Source organism: Canis aureus, chromosome 7, assembly GCF_053574225.1.
Source record: "Canis aureus isolate CA01 chromosome 7, VMU_Caureus_v.1.0, whole genome shotgun sequence".
Lineage (NCBI taxonomy): Eukaryota > Metazoa > Chordata > Mammalia > Carnivora > Canidae > Canis > Canis aureus.
This window is the reverse complement of record NC_135617.1, coordinates 57,677,289-57,704,277: the sequence shown is the minus strand read 5'-3', so window position 1 is coordinate 57,704,277 and position 26,989 is coordinate 57,677,289. Positions and strand designations below refer to the sequence as shown.

The 26,989-nt window shown below is 42.3% G+C and overlaps 2 protein-coding genes across 7 annotated transcripts in view; one reads left to right on the top strand and one right to left on the bottom strand.

Moving 5' to 3' along the window:
• The window catches only part of PLA2G7 (phospholipase A2 group VII), a 42,241-nt gene extending 40,369 nt beyond the window's left edge, over nucleotides 1-1,872 (bottom strand). The window contains exon 1 of one of the 5 annotated variants that reach the window (XM_077903759.1): nucleotides 1,852-1,872. The gene's annotated coding sequence lies outside the window, so the exon portion shown is untranslated. Of the gene's footprint in view, nucleotides 1-1,416; nucleotides 1,571-1,851 lie in introns of those variants that run through there. The other 4 variants (XM_077903762.1, XM_077903760.1, XM_077903761.1 and 1 more) reach the window with 4 other exon arrangements.
• Nucleotides 391-26,989, top strand: ANKRD66 (ankyrin repeat domain 66). 2 transcript variants are annotated; one of them, XM_077903765.1, is made up of 4 exons: nucleotides 391-815; nucleotides 19,296-19,469; nucleotides 20,998-21,226; nucleotides 25,385-26,989. In XM_077903765.1, exons 2-4 carry the CDS (start codon nucleotides 19,307-19,309, stop codon nucleotides 25,584-25,586), a joined length of 594 nt encoding a protein of 197 aa, XP_077759891.1. In that variant the 5' UTR covers nucleotides 391-815; nucleotides 19,296-19,306; the 3' UTR covers nucleotides 25,587-26,989. The 2 variants fall into 2 exon arrangements, with proteins under 2 accessions (XP_077759891.1, XP_077759890.1); XM_077903764.1 differs by lacking the exon at nucleotides 391-815 and adding an exon at nucleotides 12,843-13,590.

The window sequence follows — 26,989 nt, the reverse complement described above, 5'->3', positions numbered from 1 at the left end:
TCTGGGGAAGGGACATGCACAGTGAGTGCTAGCTGGAAAATGCCTAGGAGGTAGGTTCTCTCACCCGCTTCTAGGGGGATCACCAGAATTCCCTCTGTGAGGAAGTCCGCTGGGGTGCTAGGAGCTCCCCGGTGCCTTGTGGTGGCCAATACTTAATGCCTTGGTCCCTGAGTTGAATGGTAGCCCAAGATGTGGTCCGGAGCCTTTTGGGATCTTCAACACTTCAAGGGATACATTTTCCAGCTCCTACGCAGCAGCAAACCAGTCTCCCAGCTGAGGATCCTCACTTGGGTCAAAGGTAATTTGCGCAAGACTGATTTGTTACTGCAAATGTCTCCTAAACCTGAGCTCATGTGTCCTTCAAAAATCGGCGAGCCCCACACACCTGTCCCTCCTTCCTCATCACCTCTGCAGCAACCGCAAGAACCGCAGACCTGATTGCCAGCCTGACCTTTCTGCAAGCTAGAAAGTTCTACGAGGAGCTCCCGAGTGTGATGGGGAAGGCAAAGATCTCTGCAGCCAGTTTTTCTCTGACTTTTTTTGTAAGCAAGCTTCCCCTGTACTTGGGGTTGTGATCCCATCGGACCGGCGGCGGGAGAGCTCTGGGAGGTGCGGGCGAGCGAGCAGGGCCGGGGCAGGCTTGGTTTCGCTCCATCCCGGGGACGACCGACCGCGGCTCGGGCTCGGGACTGGGCTCGGGCTACTCCGCAAGGAGAGGTGTTCCTCTGCCTGGTGCCCGCGGAGGCTTGGGATAAGAAGTCTCCCCGCGTTCCCCGTGCCCCCGGCCTGATTCCCTCTCTGCGCTGAATTCGTAGGTAAGGGTTGCCGCCTGCGGGGCAAACGCCCGAGAGAACTGGGTTCGAATCCTGTCACCCTCCCCGCCGAGGTCCCAGCGCTGTCGCGAGTGGGCAGGGACAGCGAGCCGGCCCCCCCCCCCGCCCCCGGCAGGCGCTGCTCTGGGTCGTACCCCGCAGGGTCCCCCAGGCTCCTCCGCAGGCTCCCCGCAGCTCCAGGTCGGGCCCCTCAGGCTCCACCTCAGGCTCCCTCCGGGCTCCCCCGCAGGCTCCCCGCAGCTCCTGGTCGGGCCCCGCACCGCAGACTCCCCCCAGGCTCTCCCCAGGCTCCCCCAGGCTCCCCGCAGGCTCCCCCAGGCTCCCCCAGGCTCCCCGCAGCTCCTGGTCGGGCCCCGCACCGCAGACTCCCCCCAGGCTCCCCCGCAGGCTCCCCCAGGCTTCCCGCAGCCCCCCAGGCTCCCCCCAGGCCCCCCCAGGCTCCCCCGCAGGCTCCCCCCAGGCTCCCCGCAGCCCCCCCAGGCTCCCCGAGCCGGTGGCCGCGGCCGCTCGGGGATCGCCCTCCCCCGCGCCCAGCGCGCCCGCACCCATCGGCCTCCCGCCGCGTCCCGCGCTCGCTCCTCACCCGGGCGCCGCGCTGAGCCGCTCGCCGGAACCAGGGTCCCCCGGCCGGAGCGCGCGGAGCCCGAGGAGCCCGACTGCTGGTCGCCGCCGGCGCCGCGGACCTCTGCCGGCCGCAGTCCCCGGGGCGCGGGGTGGGTGGGCTGCGCGCCCGCTGGGCCCTCCCCGGCGCTGCGGGAGGAGGGACCCGGGGGAGGGACGGGGAGGAGCGTGCGGCCACCCGCCTCCCCCTTGGGAGGCCGGCGCGCCCAGGCGCACCCAGCGCCCTCGGCTGCCCAAGGCCCGGGGTCCCGCCACCCGCGGCCCCCGGTGGACTGAGCACGCCCCGGGTGGGGGGCGGACCCGCGCGTGCCCGGGGGGTGCCGTGCTCAGGCTGGGTCTGGCCAGGTCCGCTCCCTGCCGCTGCCCCTGCCCCTGCCCCGCTGCGCAGCAGGCCGACCTCGTTCATCCTGCCCGCTGCGAATCGCCGGGTCCGTCCACGCCTCAACGGCGTAGCCCGGGCGCTGGTCAGACGCACTCGGCTCCGAGGCCCGCCGGCCGCCCCCAGTTTCGGTTCTGCGCGGAGAGGACGGGAAATGCTGTGAGAAGGGGCCACCTCACAACTCAGTTATTTGGGGTTTAACTGAAATTCCCTGTTCGTTTCCCCAAAGGCTTTCTCCTCCATCTACTTCCTATTGGAAACGTATCCGTTTAAAGCTTCGTTTACAGACTCTGGGGAAACAGTTTGAAATAGAGTTGAAATTCATAGGCAGCCTTATTAAAGTTTTGTATTTTTTAAAGATTTTATTTACTCATGAGAGAGAGAGAGACACAGGCAGAGCGAGAACCAGGCTCCGTGCAGGGAGCCCGACGTGGGACTCGATCCAGGGTTCCCAGGATCATGCCCTGGGCCAAAGGCGGCGCTAAACCGCTGAGCCACCCGGGCTGCCCAAGTTTTGTAGTTTTTAAATAGTGATTTATTTGTAAGTTTTGGTGAGTTGATGGAACCGTAGATGAAATTTATTTTATTTTTATTCTGAGGACTCTGTGGGAAGAAGGCATGGTTTGTAGCTCACTTCGCATACTTAGTGGTATGACTTTGGGCCAGTTCTTCTTCTTCTTCTTTTTTTTTTTTTTAAATCCGTTCTGCTTCAGTTTCCTCATCAGTAAAATGGAGCTAATCAAAATACATCAGTCAGAGAGGCCCCTTGGAAGAATGAGATGCTTGTGAAATGCTGGGACAGAGTTGGCACCTGGGAAACGTTGATGCCATGCCATACTAACATAGGTGTCTTTAAAGAAGCAGTGACTAATTTAAACCTAACAATAGATGAACATTTATATAAAACTGTATCCGCTTAATGACATTTTCCTGTAGGTCCTGGGCTAAGCTCCTGTGAAACAAATTGCACCAGATTATTAATGTAAAAGGGTACATTTTGCCCTACTTAAGAGATCTCTGACAACCTCCTCCTTTTGATCTTAAGACCAGACAAAGAAGCTGGAGATTCAGCATCACACCTATAAAGGTGGTAAGCTTTGTTTGAAAGCAGGTCTGGAAGGCAGGTATGATCTATTTTATTTGTTTTTTTCAATGCCAGCTCTGTGCTTTCCCCACCATAATCAGACCAGATTCCCTTATGGGATGATAGTGACTGGCATCAGCAGGTTAGTGTCCTAAGAAAATACCCACTGTAGGGTTGCCAGATTTAGCAAATAAAAATACAGGATGCCCAGTTATAATAGAATTTCAGATTAACAACAGAAAGCTAAAAAGCTTTATATGTATAAGTATGTGTAAGTATGTTCCATGCAACATTTGGAACATACTCATCCTAAAAGTTCTTCATATACTGAAATTCAAATTTGACTGTGCATCCTTTATTTTATCTGGCAACCCTAGTGCAGTGAAATTAGTATGGGACTCACATTCCAAAAGAATGGCAAGTTTTAACAGACGTACAGGTTAAAAGGTAGGTCTGATATGGATTTTATTTTAATTTTATGTAGTAAAGGAAAACAAACTGTCTACTTGGTTTTTTTTTTTTAAAGATTTTATTTATTCATGAGAGACACAGAGAGGGGGGTGGGGCAGGGACACAGGCAGAGGGAGAAGCAGGCTCCATGCAAGGAGCCTGATGTGGGACTCGATCCAGGAACTCCAGGATCACACCCTGGGCCGAAGGCAGGTGCTCAACCACTGAGCCACCCAGGGATCCCCTGGCTACTTGTTTTTATAAGTTGATTGAGCTATTTGAGTTATTGAGCTTTGTTGAGCTATTTCTTATTTCTTCCTATTTCCCATCAACGTAGCATTGCTTATATATATCTTTAATATAAGCAAAACTGATGATTCTTCCCTCAATCAAGATATTGGACTAAATAGTAATAATGTGCTTAATAGTATTGTTAAATAGTATTTATTAAGGGCCAACTATATGTTAGTTACAATTTCAGACTATGCTCTGCAAGCTTAGGAAACCACAACACAGGGACGCCTGGGTGGCTCAGTGGTTGAGCATCTGCCTTGGGCTCAGGGCATGATCCTGGAGTCCTGGGATCAGGATAGAGTCCCACATCGGGCTCCCTGAATGGAGCCTGCTTCTCCTCCCTCTGCCTATGTCTCTGCCTCTCTCTCTCTTTGTGTCTCTTGTGAATAAATAAATAAAACCTTTAAAAAAAGAGAAGAAATCACAACACAGAGTGCTGTCCTGTTAAGTAGGTATTGGATGGTGAAAATTCGGAGAACTGAGTTATTAATTATTCTTGGAAAGGGTAGAAGACAAAACTGTCCTTACTGTACAGGATTCAAGGAAAAGAGGCTCCATCACAAATGAGCAGAGTAAGGGAACCCCGGATGACAGGTAGGCCTAGCCTGGAAACCAACCATCTCGATGAAAATAATGGGATTCAATAGAACTGAAAGTATGACTGGGAACTTGAAAACCCTTGGGGCTCTCAGGTGGTGATGAATGCAAAGGAAAAAAATTAATTCAATTTAAAATTTAAAAAAATTAAAAGCAGGAGCTTGCAGGGGAGAAATGTCCAGGAAAGGCATACTGCTGGTGTGACACAGCTTACAATAGATTGAGTCTGAACTACTGGGTGGCACCTAAACACAGAGACTACATTTATTTTTATTTTTTTTTCCCAGCTGTTCTCTCTTTATTTTTTTTATAAATTTATTTTTTATTGGTGTTCAATTTGCCAACATACAGAATAACACCCAGTGCTCATCCCATCAAGTGCCCCCACCCATTCTCAGTGCCCGTCACCCATTCACCCCCACCCCCCGCCCTCCTCCCCTTCCACCACCCCTAGTTCGTTTCCCAGAGTTAGGAGTCTCTCATGTTCTGCCTCCCTTTCTGATATTTCCCACTTATCTTTTCTCCTTTCCCCTTTATTCCCTTTCACTATCCTTTATATTCCCCAAATGAATGAGACCGTACAATGTTTGTCCTTCTCTGATTGACTTATTTCACTCAGCATAATACCCTTCAGTTCCATCCACGTCGAAGCAAATGGTGGGTATTTGTCATTTCTAATGGCTAATATTCCATTGTATACATAAACCACATCTTCTTTATCCACTCATCTTTTGATGGACACTAAGGCTCCTTCCACAGTTTGGCTATTGTGGACATTGCTGCTATAAACATCGGGGTGCAGGTGTCCCGGCGTTTCATTGCATCTGTATCTTTGGGGTAAATCCCAGCAGTGCAATTGCCTGGTCGTAGGGCAGATCTATTTTTAACTCTTTGAGGAACCTCCACACAGTTTTCCAGAGTGGCTGCACCAGTTCACATTCCCACCAACAGTGCAAGAGGGTTCCCCTTTCTCCACATCCTCTCCAACACTTGTGGTTTCCTGCCTTGATAATTTTCCCCATCAGAAACTACATTTAAACCAGAAATCCAAAAATAAATTTCTCTGAATGGCCCAGAGAAGTATAATCAGAATGCTCTGCTAGACTATAAGGAATAATATTCACATGATCTATTAGAGGAGACATTACATTGCTTATTGATTTTCATCTTTTAGAATCATATACAAGCCAAAGTAGAGTTAACTATGATTATACAAGAGAATGGAAACATGATTAATTTTTTAAATGTAAAAGTAAAGGTAGGTAGGTAGAAGGAGGTAGAAGTAGGGAGCAGGGTAGAGAGAAAGTTGGGTTACTAAGGGTCTCATTTTAGAAAGTTTAGAGTTGAGAGATACTGTCTATAGTTGATAGGATGGAAGTAAATGTCTGGATGCATAGTAATTCTGCAGAGGAGAGAGAGCAGCTGAAGGCCTGAGTATACAGATGTAATTCTATCAGGTGGTTCAGGGAAGAGGAAAGATAGGGCCAGTGCATTTTGTGAGCTAAGTGCTCATTCTCCTGGTAGAAATTAGATAGACAGTGCCTAAGATGATATACCAAGAAATCATAGTAGCATATTATTTTGGAAACACATAGAGATCACCAGAAATCCAACAAGAAACACTAAGAGTGATTATCTTTGGATACTGATGTAGTGAAATGCCAGGACACCTGCACCCCAATGTTCATAGCAGCAATGTCCATAATAGCCAAACTGTGGAAGGAGCCACGATGTTCTTCAACAGATGAATGGATAAAGAAGATGTGGTCTATATATACAATGGAATATTACTTAGCCATCAGAAGAGATGAATACCTAGGATTTTATTCAATGTGGTTGGAACTGGAGGGTATTATGCTGAGTGAAATAGGTCAATTGGAAAAGGACAATCATCATATGGTTTCACTCATATGTGGAATATAAGAAATAGTGAAAGGGATCTTAAGGGAAAGGAGGGAAACTGAGTGGGGAAAAATTAGAGAGAGGACAAACCGTGAGAGACTCCTAACTCTGAGAAACAAACAAAGGGTTGCAGAAGGGAGGTGGGTGGGGGGATGGTGTAATTGGGTGATGGACACTAAGAAGGGCACTTGATGGGATGAGCACTGGATGTTATACTGTATGTTGGCAAATTGAAAGTAAATAAAAAATTTTTTTAAAAAGAATGATTATCTTTGGGGAATTGGACTGGATTTGGGATGGGATGGGTGTGAGGGTCTCGTCTTTCTGTTTTAGTACTTCAGAACAATTTAACTATTTGAAGTATGTGCATGATTATACTGATTATTTAAAACTTTTTCAGAATAGAAATTTGTGAAAAGGAAGGCTTCACCAAGACAGTGGCTTCTGTGGATGAGTAGGAGGTTATCTGGAAGAAAGAGAGCAAGAGTATATAGAATGCTGGAACAGAACATGGAACTACATAAGAAAAGGCACAAGGCCCTAAAAGTGAATGATATTCCTTGGGAACGTCAAGTTCCCCACTGCAGTAAGCCTCAGGGGTATAGATTGGATGGCACAGGGGCCTCTGGGTGGCTCAATCGGTTAAGCGGTTAAGGGTCTGCCTTCAGTTCAGGTCATGATCCCAGGATCCTGGAATCGAACCTGGAGTCAGGCTCCCTGCTCAGCAGGGAGTCTGCTTCTCCCTCTACCTCTGCTGCTCCCCCTGTTTATGTTCTCTCTCTCTCTCTCTCTCATAAATAAATAAATAAATAAATAAATAAACAAACAAACAAACAAACAAACAAACAAACAAATCTTTTAAAAATATAGGATGGCACAGAAAGTAAGGATGACAAGGTAAGTTGGCACTACTAAAAGAGTCTTCCAAGAAACACAATAGGGTTTAGACTATGAGCCCTTTAAGAACAGGGACTGTGTCATTTTTATTCCCTTGCATCCAATATGGAACCTAGCATATAGTAGTCTCCCCTGAAAAAGTTTTCTAAATGAATGAAAAATATCTTGGGGCAATGGGGAACCATCACTATTTGAATGTAAGCAGAGCGGTAGCATTACTGATTTTTGGAAGACAATTTTGTACTAAGAAAAAAAAAACATGTTGAGATGATGAATTAGGAGGCTGTGGGGTGAAAGGTGATGATATAAGTTTGATATAAATTAGGATAATGACAGTGGGAACTGACATTAGGAAGATCTACTTAAGAGATATTAGCAAGGGGTGAAGACTAAAGCAGGGGGGTGAATTCAAAATGGCCCTGAGACCTCTAGCTGGGGAAACCAGGTAGGTAATGGAGCCATTAACTGAGAAAGGAAAACCAGGAAAAGGAATAGGTTGTAAAAGTGAGATAAGAAGCACAATTCTGTATACACTAAGTTTGAAAGATCTAAGGCCGATGTTTTTAAATTGGGAGTTATGAACCGTCAATGGCCTATTAAATGTACTTGGTGAGTTGAGACAAATTTTTTTATTGATAAGTAGACCCTATGGGCTTGAACTCACAACGCTGAGATCAAGAGCTGAGCTCAAGAGTTGGATGATTAAACTCCTGAGCCACCCAGGCACCCCAAGACAACTATTTTAAAAAATAGTTCCATGAAATGGAACATGGCAGATTTTAAAATATATCACATGTGATAAGGTTAAGTGTTGTTTCACAGAAACCGTATTTCCATTGTATACATATGTAGGTAACTGACATAGAATGTATTTTCTACCCTAAGTCAAAAAAATGTTTGAGAGCCTTTGCCCTTGACACCAGGCAAAACAAGTGGTGGGTGGAGTTGACTTATTCCTGCCCAACAGCTGTCTATGCACATTTCTTTCCAGCTGTGTATTCAGTGACATCACTCTGATAGCTTGAAATCAACCAAAGGGAAGGTCTCATGCCACAGAAATCAGCAAATGCTACAAAATGAGCCTCTTTTCCCTTACGGTGAGCTTTCGCATCTGGGTAGAACCATCCCAAGCTCAGTCTCAGACCTGGGCAGAAGTCGTTTATTCGGAAGTGAAAATGCTGAGAACGCGTGGGATTAGCCATTGAGGGTTTGCAGGTAGGAGGCAGGATTCTAAAGAACATCACAACCACGGACAGCAGGAGGAAGAGAAGCTGGTGAATGACAGTGAGAGAGGCTAGTCAAAGTAAGGACAGAGAAGAGGAGAGAGAAGCTCTGAGGAAGTCAAGAGAGGAAAGGGGTTTTAAAAGGTCAGTATGACCAACATGGTTGCTTAAATAGAATAAATGAAGAATGAAGGAGGAGTCCTGAGCCTTAGCGATTAGGAAGGCCTGGTGACCCCTACAACTAATTGCATCATAATAGAGGGCTGAGAGTGGAGAGTCAGTAAGGAGTAGAAATGCAGATACGATGACAGGGAGCTTAGACCACTTTTAAGATATTTGATGAAGAAAAGGAAAAAGATATGGCTGTAGCTTGGGTGAGAGAGAGCATGAGCAGAATGACAATCTGGGGGCTGGTAATAGGCTCTGCCTAAGGATGTTTGAAGCTTTCGGAGCCCCATGGCCGCCAGGAATTCACTCCTTGCTTGAAGAGTTAGTGTGTCTGGTCATGTGCTTCCCCTGGTGATGTTGCTATTCCAGGAACAAAGCCAGAGAGGAGGCTTATCTGCTCTTGGAAAATTGGAGAGCAGATTGCCAAAGACAGAGAAAATAAGGGAACTGATGGTAATTTGAAAGATTTTTGTTTTCTAGTTATGATGTAATACATTCCTGTTGTTAGAAATCTAAACAAAACAAAATAACAATATGTCTATAATAACATAGAAAGTGGGGGGGGTCCCCCAACCACAACCTGATGAAGTAATTATTGAACATTTGGTACATACCTCCCTGACAATTTTCCAGACATTGTGCCATAATTAAAAGGGCTGAGTCAGACAGACCTGGGCTTGAATCCAGTTCTATCTTTACTAGCTCAAAAGGCCTTTGGCAAGTTACATAGGCTTTTAATTCCTCAGTTTCCTAATCTGTACAATAGAAATCATAATAGTATTTATATCACAGGGATGCAGCAAGAACTGAAAGGGATTATGCATGTAAGTTGCTTAGAACAATATTTGGTATAATTTGATATATATATATAGAGAGAGAACACTTGATATATATATATATCTATATATACACATGTATATGTTTATGGGAAAAATCATATATAGTCATATAAATAAATATATAAAAATACACATACACATTCATATATATAAATACACACATACATACATAGCATGAAGAACCAGGAAGAACTGAAAATCACTAGTGACCTGAGTGGGTTGGAAGAACTTACACTGAGGCAGAATGATGGAAGTGGAAGGGTGGAATGTCATGGTCGGAGGATGGAATTTGAAGCACAAGACTTCAGAGGTGAAGAACTTCCAGAGGACGACAGATCCCAGATGGTCACATCTCTAAATTTCTAAAATGTAAGAAGATAAAGAATCTCTTATTCCATATTTTAGCCAGTTCCAAAATTAATTATCCAATGCCAGGCTAAGCCTTCCTTCTTCTTTGGCAGTGTCTTAAATACCCTTTGTAGATTCAATCTATGTAAAGTCTACTGCATTTCTACTCCTTACTGACTCTCTGCTACTCTGAAACTGTGGATGTCCCAAGTGACTTTTTTTGTATGGGTTCAGTCACTGGACTCTATGATCTGGTTTGCCGAACTAGTCTCCAGGACATTTTTTTTTTTTCCCAAGTCATTGATAACATCCTTACTAACCTTGGTCAAGATGTAGGAAGCATTGTACCAGGTCTGAGACTCCCAGTTATCTCTTAGTGGCCCTGTGATTCAGAGACCCCTTCCTTTCTCATCCAGTTGCAAAGTTATTTGAGCCTATGGACAGAGCGTTAGCAATGCCCTCTTTCCCATTCCCTACGCTAATCAAAGTCCTCAAAAGCTCTACCCTTGACAATCACAAAATGTCTCTTTTGTTTACACAAGTCATATGTGTTTATTTTAGGAAAAAACGGTTTTTACGTCAATTTGGTGTATATCCTTTTCACCTTTTCTCTGCATAAACAAGTACACACATATGCCAAATTATTGGTCATTTTGTGAGATTCTATTTTAATTTAGCAATGCAATACTAATATTTCAGCAAACCAAAAGATACATATTGATAGTATCAGTTTAAGAGACTACATAATATTTCCCCTTATTAGTGGAAATTTGAGTTATTTACTAGAAACTTGGGTTATTTACAATTTTTAATTTTTGAAATAGCACTTCAGTGACTATCCTTGAATTTAAATCCTTGTACCTGTCTTTATCACAGTGTATGCTTTTTTTATTGCCTTCTAAGTCTTTCTCAGAATACATTACACCTTCTTGTGGCAAAATTACTTCTCTAAAAATGATGGACTTTTAATTATTTTACTTCCCCACTCAGAAACTCTCAATATTACCCATTGTACGCAGGGAGAAATAAAATCCAGATATCCTGCCATGGCAATTGTGGCTCTCCAGGATCTGGCCTCCTTTTCCTGTAGGTCTTCCTATGTTCAACTCACTTTACACACAGCCATTCTGGACTCCATGCTGGGGCACCCCCTTTGCTTGTAGAATTTCTACTGTATTGGTCCAGATGCTGGCAGTAAGCATGTGGTATCCTCAAACTGGATGACTTGATGAGTGTTTGATAAAGGGACTGTTTATCAAGGGGAGAGTAGGATTCCGGAAACCACACAAGGCATAGTGCAGTGCCTCTGGGCAAACAACACTAGGGAGCCCTTGCCATCCATGGGCCTGTAGGAGCAAGAGGAGGAGCCAATGACTAGGACCTGGTAAGGGTAATGATATGAAGAGGGCCACCTGACAGGAGCAGAGACCTTCGCAGCAAACCATGGCAACCAGGCAGGAAGGAAGCCAATGGATTACCTATTCCAACCCCACTTTCCCATCCATGCTTTAATCTCCTCCTGGAAATTGGCCAGGCCCAACTGGAAGCCAAAGGACACAAGAGACCGTGGATACCATCCATACAGGTCAACCTCTCAGGATGGCAAATAGTGGATAGTATCTGATGGGACAATAGAAGATTTCCAGCATCCTTTAAGGGGTTTCAAATGCTAAGTTTTGAAGTGCTCCAGTGCTTCTCTTAGAGGATCTAATATAGCTTCAATTACATTTTATTTGTATAATATCTTATTTCTTCAACTAGATTAATACCTCCTTAAAGAGAAATATGGTCATTTTCACGTCTGATCAGATGCTCAGGGAAAATTGGTTGTGAATTTATCGCCCAAAGGACTTCCTTAAGGCAATGAGTCCATAGGAAATGGTAGGAAAGATGAAATGAAATGTCTAGACTAGAGATGCTAGGCTGAAGGGCCGACAGGTACCAAAGTCCCCCTCCTTGACTAGGAGGCTCCATGAAAGCTCCTACAGGATAGGATGGACATACACAGAAAGGAACAAATGATTTGGAAGCCACAAACAGAACCTGACACTCATTTTCACAGTCTCAGATAAAGGAACCAGGGAACCTCCCTGACATCTGGGCTCCAACAGTAACACCATCAGGTGCTGAGTCTGACCAGCTCTCACATCAATGTTCAACCGGAAGTAGACAGATCTGGCCTGAGTATGCTTAAGTCCTCTGAGCCTCAGTGCTGTTGTGTGCAAACTATATTTTGAACTTGATACTAAGATTGATAAGTAATATCCATAAAACACGTAGAACAATGCCTGATGCACAAAGGCGTTTAACAAATATCTCATTCCCTCCTGTCACTCCCAGGCGCCAGATCACCATTCTGTTCACCTCACTGCATTGACTCCTCCACAAATATTGGTTTGTGCACAAAGTCTATATGGGTTTGTTATTATCATCTTCTTTAGAGTTGCAGGGAAGTGGAAGAAAATCAAATCATGGCATCCTGAGCAAGTGTCAACATAAACAGTAAATATGCAAGGGCATGGCAAAGTGGTCCAGCCCACCCTTGAACTTGTGGTCACTGTCCATTATATATTCTGAACTTAGGGTGGGAGAGATGGTAAAAGATGCATTAAAACACAGTAGCAGTGTGACTTAAATAACATGATGTCAACGGGTCTCAACATTCTCCTCTCTAAAATAAATTTTTGAATCACGATTTCTAGAGTCTCTTCCTGACTTAAAAATGGTTTCTACAGACAAAATAATCCACCAAAGTCACCTTAGTCAGAAGTGTTCATCCCAGTATTTGAGCCAGTGTGAGCAAAGATCAATGGCTGGCCCACAGATATTGCCCAGGGGCCGCTGTGACCTATCGCAATATGGGCAAGAGTAGGTTTTTGACATTAACCCCAGAAAGAAGTTATTCAATCAGTCACATTCTAAAAAAAATTAAAATTTTGACACAAATAGCACACAGAGACTTTTAAAAATAAGACCAAGATAAACCCTGGTCTCACAAAAATACTAATTCATTGTTCACCACAAGAAGCAGAATCTGCTAATAGGAAACTGAATTTGCATGGTAAATGCTTTTCAATATTGTCATCTTTTACTTTGGAGTCTCCTCAAAAAAGAAAGGAGCACGAGTGTCTTGTTCTCCACAGGGCCCAGCACAATGTCTGGGAGATATAAGTCATTCAATAAATACATGCGGGAAGAAAGGTCCCAGAGAAATGGCAGGAGAAAGAAAAAAGAACAAGAGAGAGAGGAGAGAAGGAGAAGAGGAAAGAGAAAGAGAGAGAGAGAAGAAGGAGAAGGAGGAAGAGAAGAAGGAAGGAGAGAGGGAGGGAGAGAGGCAAGAGGGAGGTAGGAAGTAGGCCTTTTAGACCAGCACTTCATAAAGATAGCAGATGGTAGAGTAAGGAATCACAAGGAGGAGGCAAGGAGAAATGACCTGACGATTTTCTCCATCCCTCCCTCTCTGCCTCTATCCTGTTCCAAGTGCTTTATAAATTATTTCAGCCACTCATCTTTTATTGCCTTGTGAGAAAAATGTTAAAACTTCATCTTATTGGTGAGAAATAAGAGTTTTAGCCAACTGAAGGGCCTTGCCCAAGATCTCACAGCTGGTTCTGAAAGTGAGGGGCACCCATTGTTTCCACCACTAAGTCACTCATCTTCATTGCGCCCCTGCGGGCTGGCCATTTTTTTTTTTTTTCAATTTTCATGCATTTTGATCAAATGTTATTTGATGAAAAGCTGTCAAGGATCCCAGAAGCAGACTGGAAAGCTGGCTGGCTTGGGTGGAGGCAGAGATGCGGTCCCCACTCCGCCAGCGAGGACCACCCACGAAGCTGACGTTGATTGGCAGGTTTTAATAAGGAAGGAGGGGCCAGTTTCCATGGTGGAAACACAACAAAACTCTGGCCCCTAACACACCAGCCAGCGCTGAGCGCCTCAGATTTCAAACAAGATAGTAAGTATTTTTATATTACTCCTGCCTTCAGATGTTTACTGCAACTCTTATAAATCATTCATATTTATTAGAACTTATCTATCTACTGACTACTTTTTTACATTTAGACACCTCTATCAGAAAGATAGAAATTCAGGTGTACTTAATCAAATTTACAAAGATTTGTGCGAAGGAAAATTTGCTAAATTTCAGTAGTCAGTGGGAGGCTAGTGAATTGGATGTATTCTACAAATAATTTTTTAAAGAAAGCCTCTAATTAATAGTATCGTTTATTTTGTAAACAGCTTTATTGAAATATAATCTACATACCATAAAATTCATTAACTTATAGTACATAGTTCAGTGTCTTTTAATATATTTAAAGATGTTGTGAAAACATCCTTCTCCACTGTTTAATTTTAGAACATTTCATCACCCCCAAAAGAGATCCTATACTCACTAGTAGTCACTTCCTACCCTCACCCCATCCCAGTTTTAGGCAACCAGTAATCTGTCTCTGTAGTTGCCTATTCTGGACATTTCACAAAAATGGAATCATACAATATGTGGTCTCTTGTGCCTGGCTTCTTTCATTTAGTGTGTTTTCAAGGTTCATCTAAGTTGCAGCATGTGTCAGTATTTTATTCCTTTCTTAGTGTCAAATAATATTATATTGTATGATCTCCTACACTTTATTCCTGAGTGTGTCTGCTAAAGGACATTTAGGTTGTTTCCACTTTTTTGGCTCTTAGAATCATGCTGCTTGTAAACACTTGTGTACAAGTTTTGTGTGGACATATATTTTCATTTCTTTTTTGTATATACCTAAGTGTGGAGTTACAAGTCATTTAACTCCATGTTTAACTTTTTGAAGAACTACCAAAGTGGCTGCACCATTTTATATTCCTACCACATGCATGAGGGTTTCAATTTGTCTACATCCTCATCAACATTCATTTTGTCTATTTGATTACAGTCATCTTAAAGGGTGTGAGTGGTGTCTCCGTGTGGTTGTGGTTTTGATTTGCATTTCCTTCATGACTAATGATGTTGAGTATCTTTTCATGTGTTTATTATTTTAAGCATGCTTTCATGTGCATATTATTTTGGAGAAACTTCTGTTTATATTCCTTGACCATTTTTATTTGAGCAAGTTAATGTTTTATTGTTGTATTGTAAGAGTTCTGTATATATTCTGGATATAAGTCTCTTTATCAGATATATAATTTGAAAATATTTTCTCCCATTCTGCAGTTGCTTTTATACTTTTTCAAAGGTATTGCTTATAGGAAAAAAAAGTTTTTAATCTTAGTGAAGTCCAGTTTATTTTTTTTTTCTTTTGTTGCTTGTGCTTTTGTTGTCTTACTATGGGTCATTGCCTAACTCAATGTGATGAAGATTTACTCCCATGTTTTCTTCTAAGAATTTGAGTTTGAGGTCTTATATTTAGGTCTGTAATCCATTTTTTAAAGATTCTATCTATCTATTTATCATCTATCTATTATCTATCTATGAGAGAGAGAGAAAGAGGAAGAACACACACGAGCACAGGGAAGGGAAGGAGCAGAGGGAGAGGGACAACAGACTCTGCTCTGAGTGAAGAGTCCAACACAGGGCTCGACCTTGAGATCACCACCTGAGTTGAAGCCAAGAGTCAGATCCTCAACCACCTGAGCCACCCAGGCACCTCTAGGTCTGTAATCTATTTTAAGTTTTGTATATGGTATGAGGGAAACATTCTTGACTATGTGAGTAGCTAATTGTGTCAGTACCATTTGGAAAGATTGTTTATTCCTCATGAATTTTCCTGGCACCTTTGTTGAAAACCAGTTGACCATAAATGTAAACATTTATTTCTGGATTTATTTCTCTCAATTCTATCCTATTTCTCTCTATGTGTCTATCTTTATACCACATTTTAGACCACACAGTGAATTTCATTCCTATCACACTTTCTGATTATTGTAGCTTTGAAGTAAGTTTAGAAATCAGGATATATGAGTCCTCCTACTTTGTTCTTTTGCAAAATTCTTTTGCCTATTCTGAGTCCCTGGCATTTCCATATGGGTTTTTAGGATCAGTTCACCAATTTCTTTGCGAACAAATTTAGCTGCTCATTGGAAACTTCTACTTGAATTACCACTTATCTGCAGAAAATTGTGGAATTTTCTTGGTGTGAACCCAAATGTGAAACAAATAGGGCTGATTTAAGCATAAACCTACCTAAAGACTGTGTGAAAGACATTTTTAGACACTGCTTCTAAAAATGGTTTGGCTTTTTGTGACACCTGGAGATGAGAAATCTGCTAGTACTTCTGTTTACTACTTTATTTTATCATTGATCCAATGCTCCAGTGTAAGAGTTTTCTACTAAAACAAACAAGCCAAAAAGATGAATCACATCCTATGCCATCTTCCATTACCGAGCACATACTGAGTGCTCGCTTCACGCAAAAAGGCATGTTCTTGTTGGACACATCTACTGATTCTGAAGCAATTCAAGCTGAGGCCCAGGCCTCTATTTTTTAAAACCCACCGGTAATTCTCCCATAGTCCTTCAGTGAAGAACAATAGCTACATCCTTATTACTTCTCCCTTACTTCAGTTCTCCCCCTCTGCCTTATCTCCAGAGAGGCATCGCTATTCCATGTTGTCTATGAACTAGTAGTTGTTGTGGGGACATGTTACAAATGCAGGATCTCAGGCTTCGACATAGACTAGAATCTGCATTTTAACAACATCCCAGATACTTTATATGCACCAGAGATTAGTAAATTGCCATTGGCAATTTGCGGGTACTGAGGAGTAGAATTAGTTCAGTCAAGTAACCTTGCCTCCCACCAGCTTTCAACTTGACATGATTGGGCTCTTGGAAAGAAGAGGCAGGGGGTGCTGGAATCTGGGCATCACTGGGGTAGAGGGAAGGTGACTGTCCTACCATCCAGACCCCTCTCCCCTCGAGCTGACTGCTCTTCACCCTGAGAACGTCTCCAGCTGAGGGCCAGTGGGCACAAAGCACACTGCCACCCCTTTTTTCCCCTTGAGATGGCCTGCCCTTGGCAGGAGTTGTTCTCTTGTTACATAATAGTTATATCATGTTGCATAATAGTCTTGATTTTTGCCTTTTGACATACAGAAGCTAAAAATTTTGTATCCTTCCCTTTACAGGAAACATTTGTAGATCATTGGTCTATACATGAAAGTTGGAACCACTTGCACTTTGCAGAATGTGCCTCCCCCCATAGATGCTCTGTGCCTGAGCTGGATCTCATATCCATACTGCCAGTGCCCAAGATGACTCTTATTCTTCCCTTTGGGATGACTTGCTTAGGTCACTTTCAGAAAAAAGTGCATTTCACTTCCTAGTCCTAGGAATGGTCCTTTCCTTCTATCCCTAGAAAATCACAAATCACTGCCATCATAACAATTAGGGCATTGCATATTTATTGTGTTATGAACTTCTCTCCCACTCTAAGACTGTCCTCATATTTCAGTGTACATCAGTGGGTCTGATATGAGGCTCAGTAATACACATTTCTAATAAGTTCCTAGGTGATGCTGCTGCTGGGCCACAATGTATATGTCTGACTTCAAACTTTTCTTGAGGTCTCAACTTAAATGCTGGGATCAAAGAGACATTCCCACTGGCCTCACTTTAAGTGACTCTCTCCTCATTCTGTTCTTCTGTCCCAGCCCCTTATCTGTTTATACCAGTAATTCTCAAAGTTGTTGGTCTCAGGACTCCTTGACATTCTTAGAAATTACTGAGAACCCAAGAGAGCTTTTCTTTATATGGATTATAGCCATCAATATTTACCTTATTAGAAATTAAAACTGAGGAAAAATATAGATGTTTATTTAGTCATTTACAAAAATCAAATAAGCCTAATATACAATAACATGAATGATATTTTAATGAAAAATAATTATATTTTGTAAAGCAAAAAAAGTGAAAACAGCATATTTATTTATTTATTCAGTTGAATCTCTTTACTATGTGGATTAATTGAAGACAGCTGGATTATTATATCTTCTGCATTCAATTTATTGTTTTGGTTGAAATATAGAAAGAAAATCTGATTCCATACATATATAAAACTGGAAAAGGGAAGAGTATTTTATAGCCATTTCAGATGACTATCGTATTCTTTTTGATACTACATCAAAATTGGACCGGTGGTAGTGCTTTACAAATGAGTTGGAATCTGAAACAATCTTAGTATACTTTTCATACTCTGTCTCACTAAAATCTATTGGCCTATCTTGAATGGGTCTTTTTACCCATGCATGATTTTGTAACATCATACACTTGTCATTTTGTTCACAGAGTTATGAAGACTTTCCAAGTGTTAATACATTTTGTTATACAATATTTTATTTTATTTTTTAAATATTTTATTTATTTATTCATGAGCCACACACACACACACACACACACACACATAGAGGCAGAGACACAGGCAGAGGGAGAAGTAGGCTCCATGCAGGGAGCCTGATGTGGGACTCAATCTGGGGACTACAGGATCACGCCCCGGGCCAAAGGCAGGCGCTAAACCATTGAGCCACCCAAAGATCCCCATGTTATACAATATTTTAAAATCACATTTATTAAGTCATGTAATCACGGGTCAACATTTGTAAAAATAATTCTTACTGCGTTAGTTTCCTTATTGAAACTAGCTTCTCTCTCTCTCTCTCTCTCTCTCGACTCTATGTGTGTGCTGGTGAAGAATAGCATGCCTGCTAGTCTAGTTTGATGTCGCTGGCACTGCCTTGCTTTGTGCTAAGGTACCAGCTGCTTTCTATATCATTGCTTTTGAACTATCAGGGAAAATGTCAGCACAGTGAACAAAGCCAATGACATTTAAATATTATAATTAAAATCGTTTTGACCTCATAGATCCCCTAAAAGAGTCAGGATTCCTAAGCATCTGTAGATTATGGTTTGAGAATTATTGGTTTATGTCTTAATGTTATAAAAAAACTTTTGAGCATTTTATTTGCATGTTTACATCTTGTCCATCTAAACTGGTGTGTCAATAGTACTAGATTTCTATGGAGTACCGCTCTATATCCAGTCTGTAAATTTTTAAAAAGATTTTGTTTATTTATTTATTTGAGAGAAAGAGAGAGAGAGCATGAGTAGGAGACGAGGTAGAGGGAGAAGAAGACTCCCTGCCGGGTAGAGCCTGATGTAAGCTTCTATCACAGGACCCTAATATCATGATCTGAGTCAAAGGCAGACGCTTAACTGGGCCACCCAGGTGCCCCCAGTCAGCAAATTTTTCACATGGATCATCCTTGTATCCTCACAACAACTCTGGCAAATTATACCTGTGCTATAGATGAAAAAGTTAAGGCACAGAATTATGTAACTAATTCAGAAGCACACTACTAGCACTTTGTGAAAGGAGTAGGGACTAGTACTATAAAGTGGTTTGGGGCCAAATAGGAAATGCTAACCCATGAGTTCAGCCTATATTCTTGTAGGCAGAGGGGACCCATCGATAGGCCTTAGGTAGAGGATTTCAGCCACTGTGCTAACCACAGTGGCTGAAATCCAAATACACTCTTAGCAGAACACACATATGCCATTTTTTTTTTTTTTTTTACATATGCCAATTTTTGAAGTAAGAAAGCAAGTAAATGATAAAGAATCCTGTGGAATCACTTACTGGGAATAAAGAATTGTAGAGAATTTCTCAAGTTGTTTGTTTTTCCCACAGTTGTTTTTGTCATGGAATTGACCAAAATGTCAGACATGACAAAGCTCCACCAAGCCGTGGCTACAGGGGACTACAATTTAGTGAGAAAGATTTTGAAAAAAGGCCTCTGTGACCCAAACTACAAGGATGTGGACTGGAATGACCGAACCCCACTTCACTGGGCTGCAATCAAAGGTGAGTGGGCAGTACCTGAATAGAATCCATCCCATTTGTGGGGTAATGGATGCCCCACAATATTTTTAACTTACAAATGAGGAAGTTGAGCCTCAGATCTTTGTTTCTTGTCTGGGGTTCCACAGTTAACAAGTGTTACTTATTGGCAGGTACGAGCCAACATTTATCTGATCTGATATCTGAAAGCCTTTTAATCTGTGCTAGCTATAAAGTAAGTGGGATTTAAAATATTTTTTATTGAGGTATGATTGATATACAACATTATATCAGTTTCAGGTATACAATATCATGATTAAATTTTTGTGGATGTTATGGAATGACTACTATAGTAAGTGAAGTTAAAATCTGTCACCACATAGAGTAACAAAAAAGTTTTCTTATGATAACTTTTAAGATCTATTCTCTTAATGACTATCAAATATGCAAAACAGTATTACTAACTATAGTTACCATGCTGTACATTACATTCCCAGGACTTATTTATTTTATAACTGATGTTTGTACCTTTTGATCACCTTTACCCATTTATCCAACCCCTCACCTCTTGCCTCAGGCAACCACCAATTTATTCACTATATCTATGATCTTGGTGTCTTTTTGTTTTTGTTTTTTTAGATTCCATATATAAGTGAAATCCTATGATATTTCTCTTTCTCTATTTGACTTACTTCACTTAGTGTAATGCCCTCAAGGTGTTGTGCCCAAGATTGCGAATCCAGGAAACCACCAAGGAGCTGACACCGATGGAAGTACATGAGGGTTTATTTACAAGCTCCAGCTTGGGTCCAAATATACTCCATACAGCAGAGCAGGGACTTGGACCCCGAAGTGGGTTACAGCTGGGTTTTTTATGGCTGGTCTAGGGGATCTTCAGAAGGGGTGGAGGAATTTTTTCCATTCCAATATGGGGGAAAGGGTGGGGGAGTTTCCTAAGATCTGATACGGGATTCTCTGCCGAGGGCATTCTGAGCTTTATTGTCTTTCCGGTATGGGATTCCCTACCTAGGACAATCTGCAGTTTTTCCTGTAAAGTTCAGTTCTTATTCCCAGGGACCTAAGATGGCTGTACTTGTGCTAATGCTAAACTTGTGGTGGAATGGCCTTAATTTTTCTCGGCCTCCACAAAGGTCCATCCAGGTTGTTGCAAAATATTTGTTTTTGAATCGCCACTGAGACTGCCAAAAGCTGAGTGAGTCTTACCAGTGCCCACATAGGCATATATAGGGTCACTTGGGAGGGAAAGTAAGATTCCGAGGCAGGGCCTGCGGGTATGGGCAGGGAAAGGGAGTGCCCTCGAGGGAGTACTTGCAAATCTCAGGCCTCTAGTGGGAGCAAAGTTCACGAGGTAAGGGTGGGGCACTGAGTCCCCCTTAAGAGAGGGAAAAGGGGGGGGTGGTGATACTAGCAAACTGGAAGGGCCTCAAAGCAAATGTCATCCTTTCTTTTATACTATCTAGGCTAGCTCCAGCCTCAGTGGGACAGAGACATTTTGATCTTAACCTCCTCCTGTTTCTTCCCTTTATCTTAGGGCACATGGAGGTGATGCAGCTCCTTTTAGAATACGGAGCCAGGCCCTGCCTGGTAACGGATGTGGGCTGGACGCCAGCTCATTTTGCTGCTGAGTCAGGCCATGTGAATGTGCTCAGAATTCTCCATGCATTGCATGCCGCCATCGACGCCCCTGACTTCTTTGGAGACACGCCAAAGAGGATCGCACAGATCTATGGGCAGACTGCCTGTGTGGCATTCTTGGAGAAGTAAGCTTCATTTCCAGTTAGAGAAGTGGCAGAGAAACAGGAGCCTGTGGTCAAGGTCTTTGCCAACTCAGTGATCTCAGATCCCTGAAAATGAAACAAGCAAATTCAGCCAACGGTTTTTTGGGTTGTTTTCATTCACTTGTCCCTGAAATGACTAGTTTAGGTGGAAACTATATTGCTTTAGGTTATGTGAAATCTACTGTTTTTATATTATACCAAAATTATGATTATTGTAATGATATATATTTATAACAATTAATAATATATAATTATTATAATTATTGTTTTAGATTATACAAAAATTATGTCAGAGAAGAGAGGTGGGACACCAAGTTTGAAAATGGGTCATGGCACTAGATTCGTGGAGCCCCTTCAGATTCCTGAAAGGTATTCAAACTAGCTATGTGATCTCGGGCTAGCTAGGTCACCTTGCTGATTCTCAGATTCTCATATTAAAAATGGAACTGGTGAATTAGGCTGTCAGCTATAAGGACCCTCTACCTTTTAAAACTTTTATTCCTCTGTGAATCTTCTACTCACATACTGAAGATCAGGACTTCTCTAGCACCTATTAATTTTTTCTTTCACCTACTGCATTCAAATAGAATTAAATATCAATTGTATACTTAACAGAACTTTGGAGGATGGAAATAAAATTTAGGAATTTATAATCTGGTTGAGCTAATAAGCAAATTCATATAAGAGGCAGTAAAGTAATTGAATGAGGGCAGCATTGCTGGAAAACCAAAATGAGATCCATAGCAAATCTATCTATAGAGCAGTACTTGGTGGGAAGAGGCAATGACAATTACATATACTTCTAAGAACTTGCAAATGAAGTTATCTTCCAGATGTTAAACTAGTAAAAAGAGTTGCTTATGATGAGATTAGATATCTGTAGAAGAAACCAAGAGACCTTCTCTTCACAATGGTGTTCCATATTAAAAACATTCAGAATCATAATAAAGTTTATTTGGGGGGTAAAAGAAGCAAAACCTTTAGTCCTGATTCAACAACTCTTCTCTCCAATCCTGTGTCATCCCCTACATTCAGTGATCTCCATCCATTGTGAATCTCAGCATCTGCAACATTTGTTCTCTGAAATCTTAAAAACTTTAATGTATCACTATGCGACCATAGATTATTTTTCTTCATTTTGCAGTTCCTGGATCACCACACAGGTATTTGAGTGCATCAAGACTTCTTCTCATTCAATTTCTTCTTTCCCTCCCAATCTATCACCTGCTCTGAAGATTCCATGATCTTCCATCTGCCTGCCATCTGGACACCATGATACACCACTTCTTCTGCTCTGTTCCCATGACTCTTAAATTTCCAGCCCTTTGTCCTTCTGTACCATGTAACCTAGAATTACCACCCTTGTATTAGTTTCTGTCTTCACTCCTGTGCTTGATCTGGTAGAGAAAAGCCCATGGATAAGTTCATGAGTACCACCCAAAGTTCTGGGATTTCTATCTTCAGCTGAGCTCTTAGAACGGTTTGGCTATCTCCCTGACCCACTCTTTCATTGACAACTCATGTACCCATCATATCTTAGCCTGTCCCTCAGAAAGTACTGCATAGAGCATTTTGAAGCCAAGAGCATGCCTATATACATCTATTCCTTCTTACCTTCCTGTCTGTCCTTCTGTGAGGGACATATTGTCCTTCCATATAGACCCTGACCCAAACCTTTATATCTCCTACATGGTCATCAGTCCTGTATTCTTTGTTGCATCTTTTATTCTCTCGTCTGTATTTTTAGCTTTTTTTTCTATTCCTTCCTGTCATTCCTCTCTGACCTTTGAACAGAGTTCAAATAGATCTTATTGAACAAACACATAAGCAGTTAGAGGTCCTTCTCCTGTCTGCTGTTTCTTTCTTCTTCCTGCATTTCTTTCTTTCTTTCCCAAAGATTTATTTCTTTGTTTAGGAGTGGAGGGAGAGGTATAGAGGGAGAGGGAAAGAGAGTCTTAATCAGACTCCTCTCTGAGCATGCTGTATGTGGGGCTCACGACCCTGAGATCACAACCTGAGCCAGAATTAAGTTGGAAGCACAATGGACTATGCTGCCCAGGCACTCCTCTTCCTGCATTTCTATGCTACTTAAATGTTAATCTATGTAAATAAGTGTTGATCTATGTGGGTGTCTTCCTCACCTACCTTTGTACTTCTCCACTTTGTACTACTGAATCAGTGCTCATGCAGGGAGATCTTTGTTGCTAAATCAATGGTCTCTTCTCAATTCTTATCTTACCTCCACTTAATTTGATATCTGATTTCTCCTCTGGAGTGTCTCTTTGGATAACTTTTTCTCTTCTCTAGTGCTATTCTCTCTGATTTCTCCTTTTATCTCTCTGATCATTTCTTTTCATGATTTTCTTGAACTCCTCTTCTTGTGTGCCTTTTAGATGCTGAAATTCTTCAGGATCCTGTCCTCCGCTGACTCTTTCTGCATAATCTCAGCCCCTCCCCAGTGACTAATGGGTGGATAAGCGCCTTTCATGACCCCAGCATAACTGAAGTGGAGGAGGAGTGGTTGTCCAAAGAGTGGGAGGGTGCTATTACCAGGAAAAGTGACCAGGCAGGGCTGAGCAGGCAAAAACAACAAAGGTCAGCCACATCACGTGTAAGTCATTTCTGGTTATCATCATCTTCCACAGGAACTTCCCTTTTGACAGTTAAGAGGGTTTAGAGAGAAAGAATCCTGATTAAGGAGAAATTAATCTGGACCTTGAAAGACAGCTTAGATCTGACTCATGAAGGAGGGAGGAAGATTCTCGATTTGGAGTGAAGGCATCAAGTTGGAAACGTGCACAGGTTGTGTGTAGTGTGAGGATGGGCAAGGATAGTGGAGGGATGAGTGGCCTGGCTACAAAGAGCATGCCAGCTAAAGAGAAGTGGAGAATAAGGCTGGGTGGGTGGGTAACCATTGTGAGCTGGGCAAGCAGATGAGTGTGGACCCATCCTGGGATTGACAAAATGAAACAGATGCTTTAGTAAAGTCTCCCCAGTAGTGGAAGAAGGGGCAGTGGGTATATGCAGTTAGGATATTGGAGGCACTTAGACTGTAAATAAAGAGGTCACTGAGAAATTTCTTAAGCCTCATGTTCAAGCAGTTGGGCTCTGGGGCTAGAATGATGAAGAGAGGATACAAAAGAATTTCAGTAGAAGCCTCAACAGTATTTGACAATTATCTGAATATCCTAGGATCCTAGTGAAACAACTCAACTTTTGGTCCAGCTGCTCTAAGTAGTAAATCTCTCATTCAACAAATATTTTTGAACCCTTCCATGCCCATGGCTTTGAACTAGGTACTAAAAAGGATTTAAAGATGTATCCGATAGGGTGCTGGACATTAAGTTCCCTGAGAGAGGAGATACTTGTTTACATAAATAGCACTAATATGGTATAGAAAGTGGCAAAGGTCAAAAGAGCAGGGCAGAGGAGGGAATACTATGTGGTCTAAATATGGAGCAATTGCTTCTAGCTAGTGGCGGGGGATGGGGACTTAGGAACAAACAGATTTGCTGTCTTCTGATTGAACTGTGCTTTCTGTAACGCTTTGCACTTAAGCTCCTTCAGATGGCACTTTCATATGCTTCCCTTTGTCCATGTGTATATGATGATTCATTCACCTATTTCTCTATTATCTATTCTATTGTTCTCTATCATCTGGCTATATAACTCCTAGCTATTCTTTTCATAAATCCATATATACATACCATACATATTGTTATGGGTACTTTTTATTTCTTTTGTGTATGTTTCCATACCTTAAAATCTTACACGACAAACAGATGTGGTGTTAAAATTAGGAAAAAAATACAACTGGAAAGGAAATGAAAGAAAGCCGCCCCCTACTAAGGGGAGCACTGTAGAATCAGCAGCACCTTCTCTAGTTTAAGTGCCCGTCCTTGATTCTATGAACTTCCCACTCTGGGCATGCCATTCTTCTCCATCTCACAGCCATTTCTTCAGTGTCTGAGGCATCCCTAAAGGTATAGTTGGAGTTGCTTGGATTGGGCGTCTTTCCTTCTTTCCTGGGCTGCTGACGTGGCCAGACTGTGCAGAGGGCAGGAAGAGGGGTCATTGCTGTAGCCAGGACAGGCCCTCCTGGCTGGGGTGTTGAACATGGCCTTCTTTCCCCTTCTCCAGGGCTGAGCCTGAGTGCCAGGAGCACCGGCGCACTGCCAGGCAGAAGGGACTCCCTCTAGACCAGCAGGATGAAGACTGGGATGCCAAGAAAAGGGAACTGGAGCTGTCTCTTCCTTCCTTGAATCGAAACACTAATAAGAAAAAGAATAAGAAGATGCAAGGCCCCGCCAGGCTCAGCCATACCAAGGAGAGAAGAGTGTGAGAAGGACAGCATCGGTGCTCTGGCATGCATGTTTCCTGCGGGGGACTGTCCCTGGACCAGAGTAGGAGTTGTGAGGCCTGTGCTGTCATTTCATGATTTGACTTATAGACCATTACCCAGATGCCTTCTACAGGTACCTCAGGACCTGCCATTTAGTCTGAAGCCTTGGTGATCCATGCTGTCCACAAGAATTGCCAGAAAGGGCCAAGCGTTAGGTGCTTGCATGTGATCACCAGTCATTCACCCTGTCAGCATCCTCTGACCCCCTATGTGCAATCATGGAATTTCAGGGGGCAAAGAAAATGCTCTCCCTAAGGAAAATTGATTGTTTCCATGAAAAAAAAGTAACAATGAAATTTCAACATACTCAGCACAGTTGATCTGTAAAAAAAATGGTTTGTTGTCACATAAACCAAGCAAAGAGGTGAACAGATGTAGCTCCCAGGTTCCAGCTAGGGTTTTTCTTTGTGGGGAGGAGGCTCACAATCTCAGCATGAGGTCAGTTTCACCAATGATCATTTCTCCATAGGAAGAACAATCCAGGACAGAGACCAACTCAGTGAGCAGTAACTGGGAACCTGTTGAGAATTAGTTTCATCCCACATGACAAATGAGAGGTAGCAGAATAAGTGAAACATGTGGTTATGGCTCTACTTATTCAGTCGGTATTTTAGATTTTCTATTTTAGATTTTCTAAAATACCGACTGAATAGATTTAGTAAACCTAAAATACAGGTCAGGTATTTCCAGTGAAAACATTGCACCCAACTTGAGAGGTGCTCTACATGTAAAATACGTATCAGATTTTGAATACTTAGAACAAAGAATGCAAAACAGCTCATTAACAATGTTATTGATTACATGTTGAAACAATAATATTTTGGATAATGGGTTAAATAAAATATATCACTAGCATGAATTTTACGTCTTTGTCTCTGCTTTTTAAACTATGTGGCCGTTAGAATGTTTAAAATTACATGAGTGGCAATAGCCAAACTGTGGAAGGAGCCACGATGTCCTTTGACAGATGAATGGATAAAGCAGATGTGGTCTTATATACACAACGGAGTATTACTCAGCCATCAGAAAGGATGAATTCCCACCATTTGCTTTGACATAGATGGAACTGGAGAGTATTATGCTGAGTGAAATAGGTCAATAGGAGAAGGACAATCATCATATGGTTTCACTCATATGTGGAATATAAGAAATAGTGAAAAGGATCATAAGGGAAAGGAGAGGAACTGAATGGGGAAAAATCCGAGAGGAAGACAAACCCTGAGAGACTCCTAACTGGGAAACAAAAGGTTGCAGAAGGGGAAAAGGGTGGGAGGATGGGGTAACTGGATGATGGGCATTAAGGAGAGCAATTAATTGGATGAGCACTGGGTGTTATACTATAT